The 15,849-nt window shown below is 68.4% G+C and overlaps 1 protein-coding gene across 1 annotated transcript in view; it reads left to right on the top strand.

Annotated features, from left to right (window-relative positions):
• Positions 1-311: 311 nt before the first annotated feature.
• Positions 312-15,849, top strand: part of SNED1 (sushi, nidogen and EGF like domains 1) — a 54,076-nt gene continuing 38,538 nt past the window's right edge. The window contains exons 1-6 of the mRNA XM_036025014.1: positions 312-780; positions 10,723-11,010; positions 11,552-11,692; positions 12,335-12,497; positions 14,932-15,057; positions 15,550-15,663. Of these exons, the coding sequence (XP_035880907.1) occupies positions 568-780; positions 10,723-11,010; positions 11,552-11,692; positions 12,335-12,497; positions 14,932-15,057; positions 15,550-15,663 (1,045 nt within the window). The 5' untranslated portion in view covers positions 312-567. The remainder of the gene's footprint in view (positions 781-10,722; positions 11,011-11,551; positions 11,693-12,334; positions 12,498-14,931; positions 15,058-15,549; positions 15,664-15,849) is intronic.

Genomic DNA, 15,849 nt, shown 5'->3' with positions numbered 1-15,849 from the left:
CCACACTGCTCCGTGGGCAGGACGGTGGGCTCCCAAAGGAGGAGGACGGCCCCTGACCCCGGCGTGCGCCGGCGAAGTCCCCACCTCGACAGGGCCCGGGCCAGGAGAGCCGGGGGCCGCGGGGGCCTCAGGGGCCGCTGGCTGGGCCTCCGAGCCGCTCGGCCCCAGGAGGCGCCCCGGGCGCCGGGTCAGGCTCCGTGCGCCCCGGTGGGCCTGGCGCTTTAAGAGCCGCTCTATTTACATGGCCCCGCCCCGGGCCGGTGGCCGCCCCGCTGGATATTTAAATCGCGGCCCCGGGGCGGGGCCGGCTCCGAACGCGGTCCCGCCCGGCGCCTTCGTCCGCGAGCGGTCCCCGGAGCGCGGCCCGGCAGAGCTCGCGGGCGCGGGGCGCGGGGCGCTGGGCGCGGAGCTACCGACGGCGCGGCCGCGCTGCCTGCACCCGGCTCCGCCCTGCCAACCGCGGCCTCGCCCCAGCCCGCGGGGACCGCGAGGCCCCACTCTGTCCCGCTCCGTCCCCGCTCCGTCCCCGCTCCGTCCCCACTCCGTCCCCGCTGCCGACCCCCGGCGATGCCTCCCGGTGCCGCCTGGGCGCTGCTCTTGGCGGCGGCCCTGGGGCTCGGGGCGCGAGGAGTGCACGGCGCGGTGGCGCTGGCCGACTTCTACCCGTTCGGCGCGGAGCACGGAGACGCTGTCACCCCCAAGCAGGACGACGGCGGCTCTGGGCTGCGGCCGCTCTCCGTGCCCTTCCCGTTCTTCGGCGCCGAGCACTCCGGACTTTACGTGAGTACCCGAGCCCGCGGGCGCCAGGGAGGGCGCTGCGCCCCGCCGCCCCGACTCCAGCCGCCGCCAGCAACTTGGCACCACGGCGGCCAGGGGTGGAATGAGGACAGCGCTTCCTCCCCCGGCGGCCAAGGCCGGACAGCGGCCGGGGGAGAGGCGCGCCGGGCGGGGGTGCGAGCGGCAGCCCCGCCACCTTGGCGACTGCTGTGCGGCGCGCCCTGCCCCCGCCTGGCCCGGGGCTGACCAGCCTGGAGCTCGGGCGGCGTGCGCTGAGCGGCTATCGGGCGCCTGGTTCCCGTCTCGGCGGGGGGTCCGGCCCCGTCCTGGTTCTTTCAGAGAGCAGGCATTGGCCAGTTCGGTCCCCGGGCGCCCAGGATGGACCCCCCCCCCCCCCCCCCCCCCCAGGGAAAGACAGGCCGTGCTGCACCGCGGCTGTGGGCATTTACTGCGGGTGGGCCTCCCCGCACTGGGCCCCGCCCTCCGGAATCACCCTGAACCCAGGCTGGAAAGGGGCTGGCAGCTGCCTGTCCTGTCACCTCCCACACCAGGGCCCTGAACACAGCCCCGGCCACTTCCACCACCACCAGCAACACCCCCCACCCCGACCGGCACCCCCCACCCCGACCGGCACCCCTCTGTCAGCACCGTCACCTGCTCCGTCTTCCCCACATCCGTCACCACCCCCATCTTGGGCACAACTGTCATCTCTACCTGCCGCTGCTCACATGGCCTCTGCCAGCCCCTCACCACCAAGGTCCTCAGCGTCTTTGGCTCCCTCTGCGCCCCCCCACCCCCCGCCGGGGCCAGCCCGCCCAGGCGGCTGCGTTTCCCACGCCCATGCAGAGGCCTCCTCGCTCCGAGGCAGCATCTGCTGGTGTGGCAGCGGAGGGGGGGGCAGCCGTGCCCTCCGCAGATGCCGCCCGCTGGAGGTCCCGGGGGCCGGGGCCCGGTCCGTGGGGTGGGCCTGACTTCGGAGGCCTGCGGGGTGAGCTGGGCAGGGCTGTGCTCTGCGTCTGCCGGGGCCGGGGAGGCCCGAACGGCTCGGGAATGGGGAGGCGCGTCACAGCGCCGCGACAGCAGGGCCTCGGAGCGCCCCTCGGGGGCTGAGCTGGGCTCCACGTCCCCACTCGCGGTCCCCCTCGAGCTCCGATGCAACCGCGGCCCCTGACCGGCCTCCGCAAACACGGCCCAGGCCGAACAGCAGGAGAGAGGGCTCCGGAGCAGACGGATCCGAGAGCAAAAGAAACGGTTTCGTCGGAAACCAGCGCTCTGCCTGCGGACAGAGCAGGTCTCCGTGAGCGCTCTCCCCGGACACACACACAGAGAGAGAGAGCACACGGAGAACGCTCGCCCGTGTGCGCTGAGCGAGCCCGTCGCCACCTCCTCGCCCGGGAGGAGAGGCAGCCGAATTCCCGGGGGAGCCGTGCTCCGGGGCTCCCTCAAGAAAGTAGCTCCAGGGCTCCATGTCGGGGCGCCCGGCAGACGGCACGGGGCGGCCCTAGACTCACCACCTGAGGCGAGAAGGGAGGGCAGTTGTTCTGAAGGGAGGGAGTCCCACGGGTGCCCCCAGCCGAGCCCCCTCAGGCACGAGGACCCCCCCCACCGCATCCGCTTGGCTGTGACCGTGTCCAGCAGGCCTCGGGCGGGCCGGCCCTGAGCCCAGGTGCCTGTGTCCAGCCTGGTGGGGACCCTCTGCGGGCCAGCCCCGCCTCCGTCCCCAGCCCAGTCAGTGCTCAGCCCGGTGAGTGGATGGTGGATGGACAGGCGCCCGCGCTGCCTGGCAGGGCCCACTTGTCGCAGGGTGTGAGGCGAGGAGTGACCCTGCTGGGAGACGGGCTCTCTGCGTCTCCGTCAGCCCAGCGAGGACCAGTGCGGTGCAGCTTGGGGGCCCCCTTTCCAGAAGGCACCGTGCGCGGTGCCTCTTCTCGGGGCGCAGCGGCTGCGAGACCCTGAAACCTGCAGAGGGAGCCTCGTTCTGCTGCTCAGGCCCTGCATGGCAGCCCGTGGTCCGGGGACGGGGCGCTGGGGTGGGGGGGCAGCCGCCACCACCACCATAGGGGGGGGCTTCCCCACGGGTGCTGACACTGCCCAGGGGTACAGACGGCAGCTGTGCGCTGGCCTCGGGGACCGGCCGAGGTGGAGCGCCCATCGGCTCAGGGCAGCAGGGGGGCCGAGCGGCAGCCATTCTGCACAGCCCCAGGTGCGGCCCTGCCCAGGGCGGGGTCACGCAGATGCAGAGGAAGATGCTGGTCTGTCTGTCACCAGGAGCTGCCGCCAGTGACCCCATGTAGCACATGACCGCTCACCTCTGTCCCTTCGTCGGAGGGAGGCTGTGCCAGGCGGGTGACGTCATGAAGGTGCCAGGCACCCTATGGGGAGCCCATGGGTCTGTGATAGGGGTGCAGGGGCTGGGATGGGGGTACGGGTCTGCTGGTCGTGTCTCCAAGGCTGAGCTGCTGGGGTAGTGGACAAGGTGTGCCTCCAGGGTCCCTCCCGCCCGTCACCCCAGGCCCCCTCCAGCCCCCAGTGGCCCCTCACCCGAGTGTCTCTGACCCTGCTGACCCTCCATGTCCTTGGGAAGACTGTCCTTTGCGGCCAGTCCCAGCACACAGAGCTGCGAGGGGGAGCCAGGGCGGGCCGTGTGCCTGTGGAGGCAGCACGGATAGTGGATTTGGCAGAGGAAAGCTGCCCGCACCCCCCTCCACCCCGTGTACACGTCCCTGCCCTGCCCCCCAGAGCGGGCGGCCATGGCTAGTCACTTCCTCCGCAAGCCTCAGTCTCCCCTCTGTGCGGCAGAGTGCCCCATCTGGGCATGCCCGTGACTCTCGTCCGACCGCCTAGACACCGGCCCGAGCCACAGGGACGAGCTGGCGAGGTGCAGGCAGCCGCTGTCCCCTTTCCGGCTGCAAACCCCTCTGAGTGCACGCACCGGGTCAGAGGGGCAGTGCTTCTCCCAGTGTCCCCCTGCTGCCCGTCGCCCAGGAGGGCACCCCCGCCAGCGCCCCTCTCTCCTAGAGGAAGGAGCCACCTCACCAGGCCCAGGTCAGCCTGGGAGTGGCCGTCCACCCTGCTCCAGCATCGTCCAGGGCTGTGCACACGGCCCGAGTGGACCCCAGCGTGGGAGCCCTGCGGGGCCGCCCGGAGCAGGGTAGAGACGCACAGCCCCGGGCCCTCCCAGTGCACACGGGCCCCAGGGCCAGCCTGTTCACCAGTGTGCCCGTGCCTGCCCTGGGCCCCTCCTGAGGACCACTCTTCCTCCCGATGCACCCGCCGGCCTGGTGACCCTCCCTGGACACTCCTAACCCCACAGGACCGGCCAGCACAAGCTGCCCCCAAGGGCCCCGGCCATGGATGCTCCTGCACCCTTGGCTGCCAGGCCGAACTGGGCATGCTTGTGGTCAGACTAATGACCGGGGTGGGGGCAGGGGCCCCAGGACAGAAGCAGCTGGACGAGCCCTGGCCCTGGGGTGTCCCCTCCTGTGGGTCTGCGAGCAGGCGACCGGGCAGGGCTACCCAAGTGGTTCCCCAGAGTCCAGCCTCAGTGCCTCAGCCTCCACAGCCTGGTTCTTTGCCAAGGGGACGGAGTCATCTGTTAGCCGCTGGCATGTGCGCCCTCAGAGCTCTGCACACAGCAGCAGCCGGGGCCACGCTGTCCTCCAGGTTGGGCCAGGGGCTTGTCCAGGACGAGACACAGCCCTGGGTCCTCGAACACAGCCTGCCGCCTGCTCAGGTCCGGGGATTCGTCGGGCACAGGCCAGCGTGGAGGCTTGCAGGGGGTGGGGCCTGGGAGGGGGCTGGGTCCCCAAGGAGCAGCCGCTGTGGGCAAGGTGAGCTGGCCCAGGTGTGCGTGGGGAGCAGGACGCATCGGTCCCTGTGCAAGTGTGTGCTCGGCTCAGGCGGCCTGTGGGTGTGGGGGAGGGCACGGCACTGCTGCCCACTGGCAGGCACAGCCAGGGGCCTCCGCAGGGCTGGGCCCTGGCCCTGGAGGGGCGCCCGGCCAAGGGGCACCGGAGGTGAGGCAAAGAGGTGGCTTTGCCAGGGAGGGGGAGGCAGGAGCCTGCGTCTGCACAAGGCAGGAGGAGGGGCCGACGGAGCCGGTGACCAGACACGGGAGAGATGGGTGTCTGGACACCCAGGAGAGGCAGCCCCCGGGGGAGGGGCTCGAAGGGCCAGGCTGGGGAGAGGTGGAGGGGCAGGGTGGGGCACCCACGGGGGGTGGGCAATGGGGGGCCTGGATGCAGACAGCAGGAAACGCAGCCCAGGCCCCACAACCCAGCAGGGCTCCCCCCGGGGAGGGCAGGGAGGGCCGTTTCCCCGACACGAGCTTCTCTTCCTCACCCCTGGGAACTCCGCCTTCACCGCGCCCCCTCAGCCCACTGGGCACTGGCCCCACTCAGATCCCTGCCCCCAGGAAGCTGGCCTCAGCCCTCCCCATCCTCCTGCAACCCCAAGGGTGGCTCCCCCAGGACCTCCAGACCGTGCCCGGCCAAGGGCAGCTTCCCCCTCCCCGGGCTGGGTGAGCGCGGGCTCACAGCCTCCGGGCCTCAACGGGCCCTGCCCCCTCACTGCCCTGCGGGCAGGACTCCGGCGACTGTGCTGTGAGAGGGGCCCTGGTTACCCAGAGAGCTGCCAGGAAATAAAAGACATGCCTACATTTCTCAAAACAAGCTTATAAAAGGCCTCAGGGGCTTGATTGTTGTATTTCTGGCAGAGAAGTCAAAGCAGGAACCAAGGCCCGCCCCTTCTCGGCTCGGATGTTTGCAGAGCTGGGGTGCCGTGGCCGCACACGCGGGGTCCCTGGCTCCCCTCCAGGCCGCCCGCGCAGCGCAGCCCCCCTGCCCGGCGCAGTGGCACCAGCGAGCCGCGCCCTGGAGCTCTGCCGCTGGGGACCAGCCAGTGTCGCTCACACACTCGGGGCAGGGCGGGCGGTCACCCCCGAGAGACTCCGGGACACTTCCGCTCCCTCCTGGTCTTCTCCGGGTCGGAAACGCCCCCAGCACCGTCCATGTGCCTTCTCCCGAGACACGGGGGCAGCCGGCCAGCCAGCCCTGCAGGAGAGGCCCGGGGCCCTGCTGGCCAGCCCCCTGCAGGCCCCACCAGCCCCACCCCGACCCCAGGGCAAGGGTAGGCCTCCGTCGTGCCCCCAAGGCCACCGCCATTCACAGGGTCACTGCAGGGCCTCTCCCAGCCAACCGGCCACTCTCCTACCCAGACGCTCAGCTTGCTCAGAAGGGACAGGATCCCGCTCCCTGACCAGAGGCCTCCTGCACCCCCCCGGGCCAGGAGGGTGCACCTGCCACCACCCACCCCGCACTCAGCTCCGTCCCCCACAAGCAGCCTGTGTGCAATCCCACCCTGGGCTGTGACCCCAGTGGCACCTGGCTTTTCTGGGCAGCAGGTGCTGGGACACAAGAGAGGTGGCCCTGCTGGAGAGGGAAGCGATGGCCAGTGCTGAGCCTGTGGCCGGGGGCTAGGGGACCTCCTGGGGGGCTGTGGGGGCTGGGAGGCTGTGGGGGCTGTGTGGGGGGGTGCTGGGAGGCTGCGGGGGCTGCCCAGAAGACCTTGCACACAAGCACCACCCACTCCCCCTTCCTGCTCCAGGGTCGCCCTGTGCTTCTGCAAGCGTCCCCCGGGTTGGGCCAGGCAGTGTGGGGAAGCGCGTCCAGGCGGGGACCCCAACCCCAGGCGGGTCCCTGGGAAGGGCGAGCTGGCAGGCCCCGGCGGTGTGGCGAAGGCGGCCTCTCAGCGGGGGTGTGGGCCTGTTCACAGGCCTCGCTCTTTCTCCTTGTCTCCGAGTCCATGGTGCATGTTCTACTGAGTAGAAAAATAATAATAATAAAACTGGTGTTTTGAGGGAAGTAGCCTCTGCCAGGTGCACGCAGCTGGCCTCCCTGGGTCTGCTGCACCCGGCCCTCTGGCCCGGGCCTTGCCCCCCCCTCCCCCTGGGAACACCCAGAGTTCTCAGCGGATACGGGGCGTCCAAGGCAGTTCCTGCCCAGGGGACGGGCCTGCCAGCAGCCTGCTTGCCCAGCGCCTGGCCCCATCGCCTTCTCCGCTGTGGTCCTGGCCCTGCCCGGCCCGGCCCTGGCAGGGGAACAGGGCCGGCTTGTTCTGCCTCCTTCCTGGACCCCTGGGCTCCGGGCCCAGGGTCCCTGGGGAAGGCATGCCGGAGAGAGGATGGAGGCCAAGTGCTGGTGGGCAGGCCGGAGAGGCCCCTGCACACACCTGAGAGTTGGACTCGCACTTCAAAGGCAGGAAGGAAACCGGGTCTGCAGGAGCCACAGCAGGAGCCCGGCCAGCCGTGGGGGAGGGGGATGTGGCCACAGGAAGGGCAGGGCAGGCAGGTCCTGGCCCAGCAGGTGGCCCTCGGCGCCTGCCTGCAGCGGAAGCCCAGTCCCAGGAGCCGCCCCCAACCCCAGCCGACCGATCGGGTCAGTGGGCGACAAGCCCAGCCGGGGCTTTGCCTCAGCAGCACACAGCCCTCCTCTCTCACTGGGTCCGTGGGGGGCAGGTCTCCGGAGGGATCCGGAGGCAGGGGGCCTGGGAGGCCAGTCCCCGGGGGAGGACGACTCCCTCTGGGCACCCGTGAGGGGCCCAGACTTTCTAGTCGGGGGCTACAGTGTGTTCCCACATTAGTGACCCCACCAAAAGTGGGGTCTTTGGTGGCCGGTGTGCACTCTTCCCAGCACAGACACACCGGCAGATGGGGGCTGCAGACGGGGCCGGCAGGCTTTTTCAGCAGTGGGCCAGGGAGTGGACACCTTCGGCCTGCGGCCACGAGGGCTCCGACGCGCTGCTCGTCTCAAGCCCCACGGACAGCATGTGAGCGAATGGGTGTGGCCGTGTGGCCAGCCCGGATTCACCCCAGGCGGCCGCACAGGTCGGCCATGGACTAGCCCGTGAGCTAGGAATGCTGTCTAAATTCTTTTTTTTTTAGATTTTATTTATTTATTTTTAGAGAGGGAAGGGAGGGAGAGAGAGAGAGAGAGAGAAACATCAATGTGAGGTTGCTGGGGGTCATGGCCCGCAACCCAGGCATGTGCCCTGGCTGGGAATCGAACCTGCGACACTTTGGTTCGCAGCCCACGCTCAATCCACTGAGCTATGCCAGCCAGGGCGGAATGCTGTCTAAATTCTTACAATGCCGTAAACGCAAAAACAAGAAGAAGGGAAAGTAATGTGTGACGGAGACCACATGTGGCCCATGGGCCAGAGGATGTCACCGTCTGGCCCTCAGGGAAGAGCCCGCTGACCGGACCAGACCAGACCATTCACCACCACCCGCGGTCAGCGGAAATCTGGCGTGTCCAGTCCCAGAGAGCAACCTCACGGCCAGGGCGGCCTTCCCACGAGCTCCCCGAGCTGGGGCTGCGGCTGGAGGGCTGCCGCCACCCAGGGACCCCGCGACTGGGCAGCCCACGAAACCAGCGGCTCTGCTGGCGCTGGAGTGGGCAAAGAGGCTCCCCTGTGCCGCAGAAACCGGGGTGACCCCTGCCACCCGAGCCATTTGCTGCGAGTCAGCCCACCCCAAACAGGGCCTCGGGCCAGCGAGCCACCAGCCCCCGCAGCTCACACGCAGCTCCTACAAGCTCTCCCCATGCATCCCAGCAGAACCCCAAACAGGGTCTGGCTGTGACCAGAAGCACCTTCAGAATCCGCAGTTTCTGCAGGAGCGCCTGGGCGGGGCCTCTGCAGTGCCCTCTCACCTCTGAACCCATGGCACCAACAGCTTCCCAGAGTGGCAGAGCCCGGTTCCAGGCCCACTCGCACGGCGTGGGCTCCAAGCTCCAGCTCCTGCGCGTCCGCACGCTCGGTGGCTCCTGTGTTTCCGACAGCAGCCGCCCCAGTGGGCGGGCGGTGGCCTCGCGCTGTGACTCCGACGGGTGTCTCCCCGATGGTCCCTGCCTACTGGCCGCTCGGGCCTCTTCTCTGGGGAAATGTCTGTCTCAGGTCCTCTGCCCATGTCCGAATCAGGTTGCTTGGGCTTTCTTGTTGCGCTGGAGGAGTTTTCTGGTGCACCCTGGATGTTAACCCCTTATTAGACGCGTGACTCGCCAGTGTCTTCTCCCACCTGGGGTTGCTGTCACTTCCTCGGATGCACAAAATGCTTCCAGTTTTGACGAACTGCACTGGGTGTTTTCCTGTTTCCTCTGCCTCTGCTGTCACACGGAATCGCCGCCAAGGCCGGCGCTGCGAGGCATCCTCGCTGTGTTTCCGTGCGAGTCTCCGCTCTGTGCCCTCGCACCGAGGTCTGTGACCCCTTCGCATTCCTCTCTGCACCTGGCATCGGGCCGGGTCCCACTCCCTGGCTTTGCCCACGCAGCGGGCACCATTTCCCCAGCGCCACCCGTCCCAGCCGCGTGCCCACGCGTGCGAGGCCCGGTCCCCGCCATCTCTGCCTGGGCGCGGCGCCACCCTGCTCAGGCCGCTATCACTCTGTGGCGAGCTCTGAAGTCAGGAGTGTGAGTCCCCCGTCCCCGCTCTCTTTCAAGGCTCTTTCGGCTGTGGTCCCGATGAGGTCTCAGGCTTGCGTTTTGTTTCTGGGGACACAGCCGGCTTTCTCCTGTGTCGGGTCATGCTGGTGCCCAGCGACCCTCTCATCTCATCTCTGCTCCTGCTGGCGGCATCCCGCCCCCTCGCGTGCCTGCTGCCTCTGACTCTGTCGTGGGCTCCGCGTGCGAAGCATCAGCTGCAAGAGTAACCGGAGGCCCCAGACTCCGCTGCCGTCTGCCTCCAGAGCTGGCCTCCCTCCGCTTCTGCCTGGGGCCGAGAGGGGGCGCCTGTCGGGAGCCACCGCAACCCAAGGCCCGGGCCTGACGGAGGGTGGAGAGGAAGTCCACGTGGAACTGCCCCCTGAATGCTCCCCCAAACTGCAGGGGGCGGCCCTGGCCGCCCTGGCCGTGGGGGTGGTTTCCTGGGCTCCCGCCTCAGGCCAGCTCTGAGCTGCGACGGCCGCCCCTCTCCCGTCGTGAGGCCACTCAGATCCCTCGGGGAAAGGGCTCCGGGTGCCAGGCCGCTCCGGTCCCCTTGTCCTCTGCACGGAACCGAGGCTCCTTCCCCCGCTGGTGTGCTCCGTGGTGCCCTTAGAAGACAGGTGCATTTATCGGCCTGGTTTGCTGGTCTGGGTACCAGCCTGCCCTCGCCCAAGGGGAGCCCTGAAGGTCTTTTCTACAAGCTCGGTTCTGATCCCAGCTTCCCGAAGCGCCCAGGTCAGCCTAGAGCCGGCTCCTGATCACTGACTCAGTGCACCTGCCCAGCACCCGCGAGGCCAGCGCCAGTGTCAGCCCATCTTGGAGCTGAAAACCCAGAGCTCAGCGAGCCAGGGCTGCCCCCCGTGATGGCACAGCCAGTGGGTGCAAGGCTGGGGCTGGACTCCGCCGTGTCCAGCTGAAACGCCACTGCTCCTCCCCCTCCGCTCGGCAGCCGCTGGTGCTCCCACTGCCCACGTACTGGGCACAGAGGCCCGGCTGGTCCTCCAGACCCCTGCAGCTGCCCCTGCTGAGGCTGGCCCCAAGAAGCCCTGCCTCTGCTCCGTGGGCGCTCCTCCCCTCACCCCACCCTCCAGACCCTATGAGGCCGGGGCCCTACCCTGGCCTCCCGAGGCCCCTGGCTGGAGTGGGACCCAGCAGTGGGGCTGCTAAGCAGGCCTGAGCACCCCACCTGCCCAAGACGGGAGCCCACACTGGGCCCCCTGACCTCGGAGCAGCAGCGTGGGGCTGGGTGCCCTGCAGGGCACGGGGGACACAGCTTGTCCAGGGGGAGACAGAGCAGGCTGAGGGGTCCCATGTCTGGAACCAGTGACTGTCAGGCCATCCTGGGATGCCCTGGCCGAGGCCAGCTCAGCCTGCAGGGGCCGGGTGGCAGAGGGTGGGCCACTGGGCCACGGGCCCACCGGCCTGCCTGCCGCCCTCACCAGGGCCTCTCCGGCTTCCCACCCGACAGGTGAACAACAACGGGATCATCTCCTTCCTGAAGGAGGTCTCCCAGTTCACCCCGGTGGCCTTCCCCATCGCCAAGGACCGCTGCGTGGTGGCTGCCTTCTGGGCGGATGTGGACAACCGGCGTGCAGGTGACGTGTACTACCGGGAAGCCACCGACCTGGCCACGCTGCGCAGAGCCACGGAGGACATCAAACGCTACTTCCCCGAGCTGCCAGACTTCTCCGCCACCTGGGCGTTCATCGCCACCTGGTACCGCGTGACCTTCTTTGGAGGCAGCTCCTCCTCCCCCGTGAGTTTCTGTCCTGGGGAGGGGGGAGGTGCCGCCGGGCCCTGGTCTCCCTCCTGGGCTGGCCCCCAACCTGCTGAGGAGGGGCGGCGTGGCTGCTGGCCCGTAGCCAAGAGGGAAAGCAGGGTTTGGGCGCAGGAGTGACTCATCGAGGTCCCAGAGCCTGGCTGGGAAAGGATGAGGGGCCCTCTCGGTGCCCCAGGAAAACCCCCGATGCTCGGGGAAGAGCAGGGACATGTTAGCAGGCTCCCCACTGGGAATGCCGCAGTCCTCGGAGGGTCGGAGGGTCAGAGGGTCGGGCAGGAAGCGACCACGTCCTCCAGGCCAGTCCTTGACGGTGCCGAACAGAACAAACTCAAGCTCAGGGGTAACTGAGCACTTTGCCCGGCCCGGTCAGTGCTGGCGGGCGGCCCCCGGGGTGGGAAACCCCAGTGAGCACAGCGCTGCCCTGCCCTGGGGCCGGCCAGCCCTCCGGTCGGGGACGAGGACGGCGAGTGCGGGAGGGTGGACGGGGCGGGACCCCGTCAGGCCTCCTCCCTGGCAGGTGAACACGTTCCAGACGGTGCTCATCACGGACGGCAAGTTCTCTTTCACCATCTTCAACTACGAGTCCGTCACGTGGACCACAGGCACGCACGCCAGCAGCGGAGGTGACGCCACTGGCCTGGGGGGCATCGCGGCCCAGGTAGGGCCCCGCCCCCGTTGCCAGCACCCTCCCGAGCCGACGAGACAGGCAGCCCTCCCCCCGCCCCCACACACAGCCACTCTGTGCAGAGGCCTCTCTCAGCCCAGAACCCCCGGCACACCCTGGGGCTGAAGGCGCCTGGGGCCTGAGCACGCTGCCGGGCCCCGCAGGGCCAGCTGCAGCAGGGACGGGGTCCTGGGGTCTCAGTGCGCCGACTGCCCCCAGGTCCAGCGGGGCGGTGGCCCCAAGGACCTGGGCCCGCAGGCAATCCCGGGTGTGGAAGGTGTGGTCAGGTGCCACTGCCCAGAGACGGCCAGTCCTCCTTGTGGCTGTGTACCCCCATCCACTTCCCCAGGGGAGGCCCAGAGCCCCGGCAGAGTCACTGGAGGGGGGATTGGGGTGCCAGGCCTAGCCACGCCCTTGGCTCAGGGGGCCTCCCTCACTGTCGGGACTCACTGGGAGGGGGCTGATCCTTGCAGGGCGGGAGGGCACCCATAAGCCTTAGAGCGCTCCCGTTTCCAAGGCTGTCCCCCCCATGGGCTCTTAGACCTCGGGAACCTGGGCGGGGGGAGGTGGGTGTCAGGAACTTTCGGAAGACCTGCGGACCCGCCCGCACCTGCCCCTGCTCTCAACAACCCCCAGGCCGGCTTCAACGCGGGAGACGGGCGGCGCTACTTCAGCATCCCCGGCTCGCGCACCGCCGATATGGCCGACGTGGAGACCAGCACCAACGTGGGCGTGCCCGGGCGCTGGGCGTTCAGAATCGATGATGCCCAGGTGCGCGTGGGGGGCTGCGCCCATGCAAGTAAGAGCACCGAGCGCGCGGCTCGGGCGCCGGGGGCGTGGCCTCGGGGGGTGGGGCAAGAGCGAGGGGGCGGGAATGGGACTGTCGCCGGTCCCGCCCACCGCGCCTGCAGTCCGGGTTGCCCGGCTCCTGAACCTCAGTCTCCTGGTGGGGAGTGGAGGGCCTTGGCTTCGCTGCTTCGAGGTGGGAGGGGATACCCGCTGGAGGGCGCGATGTGCTGTGCAGAGGAGAAAAAATCCAGCCTCCTTCCTGGGCGGGGCTGGGCACCTGGGCGCCGGGGTCCCCAGGACCACCCCAGGGGGCAGGTGTTCTGTTCACCCCCTTTCGCCTTTCCTGCTGGGACTCGCAGCTCGTTTGACAACCCGGACATACATCTACCCAACAGGAAGGAGACACCCAGGGGTCCCTGACACCCAGGGGCCTTCTGGCCCAGAACACACAGCAGGGGGGGAGGGTGCACCCCAGGCTGAGCGTGGGACCGGAGGAGGGCAGTTGGACTGGCTGCAGGAGGGCGTGTGGCCCTGGGCGAGTCACAACGCCCCTGAAACTTTACTCCTTACAAACTGAGGGAGGGGTGTCAAGGGGCTGACCCAGACACTGCGCCCACAGGGGCTGATCACAGGCCTGCCAGGCCTGGTGAGGCCAGTTCGGGACCTGCCCTGCGGACTCACCTCCATCCCCATGGGGACCCACGCCACCGGGAAGGGCTGCTTCCCCAAACATCACATCCACGAGAGACCCACGGGGGGCCAGGGAGGGTGTGCGCACGGGAGGGACAGACACCGAGTGCATGTTTGGGGCAGGAAGACTCACAGAGAGCTGGGGGTGGTGCCCCCTGAGAGAGACCTGGGAGCCCGAGCCCTCCGGCTCCCTGGGGCACTGAGTGGACCCCAGTCCTGAGTTTGAGCTTAGCCGGGGTAAGGGCACTGGGAGCCCAGGGGCCAATGATCTTATTCCCTCCTCCAAGGGTCAAGCCCTCCTGCACCCCAGGCCGGGGCTCTGAGCAGCGGAGGTTCAGGGCATGGGGATACCATTGTAGCAGGTGCATCTTTGGGTGGGCCACAGAGAGCTCTGGCTGTCACCTGCCAGTGGCCAGGGGCTCGGGTTGTGGTTGAGGGGTAAGGTGTGGGTGCAGGTGTGGACTGGTGTGAGTGGGTGTCAGTACAGGTGGGGAAAGGTGGGTGAACAGGTGTGGGTGCAGGTGTGGGCATGTCTATGCTCCCCTGCAGAAGCTGCAGGCTGTGACCCTGAGGAGTGGGGTCCTCAAAAGAGGGGCTGCAGTCTTTCGGAGACCCCTCTTCCATGTAGAGGTGCCTCCCCCACTTTCTGAGGCCTCTAGGGGGAGCGGGGGGAGCAGGCAGGCTGGCCCCTCCACACCAGCTGCAGAGAGGCTCTTGGGAGATTGGTGCTCGGTGCTTGGTGGGGGATGAGGTGCCAAGGGCCAGCCCCCTTGCGTCCCCACCACCCCACTGCAAGCCCAGGAGATGCAGCCGGGGGAGGGTCAGTCCTGAGGTTACACACGTCGGCTTTACTGGGGAGGGAGGGCTGTGGGTTCACCCCCAGAACCCTGGCTCCTGAGCAGAGCCTGTCCAGGCACAGGCAGCTGCCAGAGACAGGGGAGCCAAACCATGTGGACTGAGAGACAGTACGGCTCAGTGATGGAAAGGTGCGGTCCCACAGCCTTGATGGCACTCTGGGCTGCAGGGTCCTCCCCAGAGTGTCCACCCCTCAATGCCATGCCCACTCTCCCTGGGGCCCTCCTAGTAACTGACCTTGGGACGCGGCCCATAACCTGCCACTCTGTGCTGACCAACCACAGACTTCAGCAGCCTTGCTTCTCCGGAGGGCCCTGCGGGCTGCCTGTCCTAGAGGGCCAGGTGTGCAGGTCCACTGGCCCTGGGGGACCCCAGGAGCTACCCCACCCTCCAGCTGGGAGACCCCACCTTCCACAGCTCTGAGCACAGGCCTGGTTGTGCACACGGGGAAGGCGTGTGTGGGACCATCTGATTTCTGTGACTGAGGCAACACTGGGACTGCACTGCAAGCCCAGAGGGTCTGAGGGCTCCCCACAGCCTCTGGTTTCCACACGGGGACCCCCCTTGTCCACAGGGTGCGCTCATGTCTCCCTGTGTTGCTGGGAGCCCCTCGGACAAGTTTGGAAGCTGACAGATTAATGGGATAAGAAGCTGCTGTGGGTGCAAGGGATTCTCGAGGAGCCTGCCTTCCCTGGGCAGCCAGAGTCTCAGGAACCGAGTCACATGCCCGTGGGAAACGCAGCCGGGGGGCAGGGGACAGTGTGCACCCCTGCGCAGCCCCGAAAGTCAAACCCCGGACACTCGACTTCCGGGGGGCAGCACAGCCATTCCTTGAGATGGCACCTTTGGGTCGGGGAGGGCAGAGGGAGGTGACGTCTCCACTCCTCCTGCGTCCACAGCCTCCGTGTGTCTGGCCCTGCGCCCGTGCCTCAACGGCGGCAAGTGCATTGACGACTGCGTCACCGGCAACCCCTCCTACACCTGCTCCTGCCTCTCGGGCTTCACGGGGAAGAGGTGCCAGCTGGGTGAGTTCACCGCTGACACCGCCCACTGGGAGGCAGTGGGCTCCAGGCAGGGTGTCGAACTCGTTGTCACCGGGGGCCACATCAGCCTTGTGGTGCCTTCAGGGGGCCATATGTGGTTTTAGGGCTGTACGTAACTGCTCCTCAACAGTTAGGTGAGAGCTTGGTGCTGCCGCCAGGTAGAAACAAGGTGCCGGGCTGGATAAAACAAGGTGGAGGGTCGGATTCGGCCCGTGGGCCTTGTGTTTGCCACCTGTGCTCTAGAGCAACCTGGAGGCAAAGCCACTGCCCCCAAGAGCCCAAGGTCAAGGGTCTCTGTCCCTGTGGTGTGGGATGACATACATGGGGCACCGCCAGGGGGGCCAAACCCGGTGGGTTCCTGCCGATAAGCATGGGAGGCAGGTGCTGCAGCAGCCCCCAAGCCCACCGCCCCAGGCGCCAGCAGGTCCTCCCAACCTGCTTCCTCCACTGAGGCCCCGGCCGCCCCCTTTTCAGACGTGAACGAGTGTGCTTCCCAGCCGTGTCAGAACGGCGGCACCTGCACGCATGGCGTCAACAGCTTCAGCTGCCAGTGCCCGGCTGGCTTCGGGGGACCCACCTGTGAGACAGGTAAGAGGAAACCTCCGGGCCCCCAAGTTCCCCTGGCTGCGGGATGGCCAGGTAGTCCTGCCCGGCCAGAGGGCAGTGGGCAGCCTGGGGGGACAGCGGGGTCAGCAAGCCGCAGAGGGCTTGGGCTGCACCTGGGCCACCCAGAGGGGCCGAGGGCCATGGCAGCAGACTGGCCACAGGGCCCTG

Source organism: Phyllostomus discolor, chromosome 4 (assembly GCF_004126475.2).
Source record: "Phyllostomus discolor isolate MPI-MPIP mPhyDis1 chromosome 4, mPhyDis1.pri.v3, whole genome shotgun sequence".
Taxonomy (NCBI): domain Eukaryota; kingdom Metazoa; phylum Chordata; class Mammalia; order Chiroptera; family Phyllostomidae; genus Phyllostomus; species Phyllostomus discolor.
Note: the sequence above shows the minus strand (reverse complement) of the source record. Positions and strands in the feature narration are given on the sequence as shown.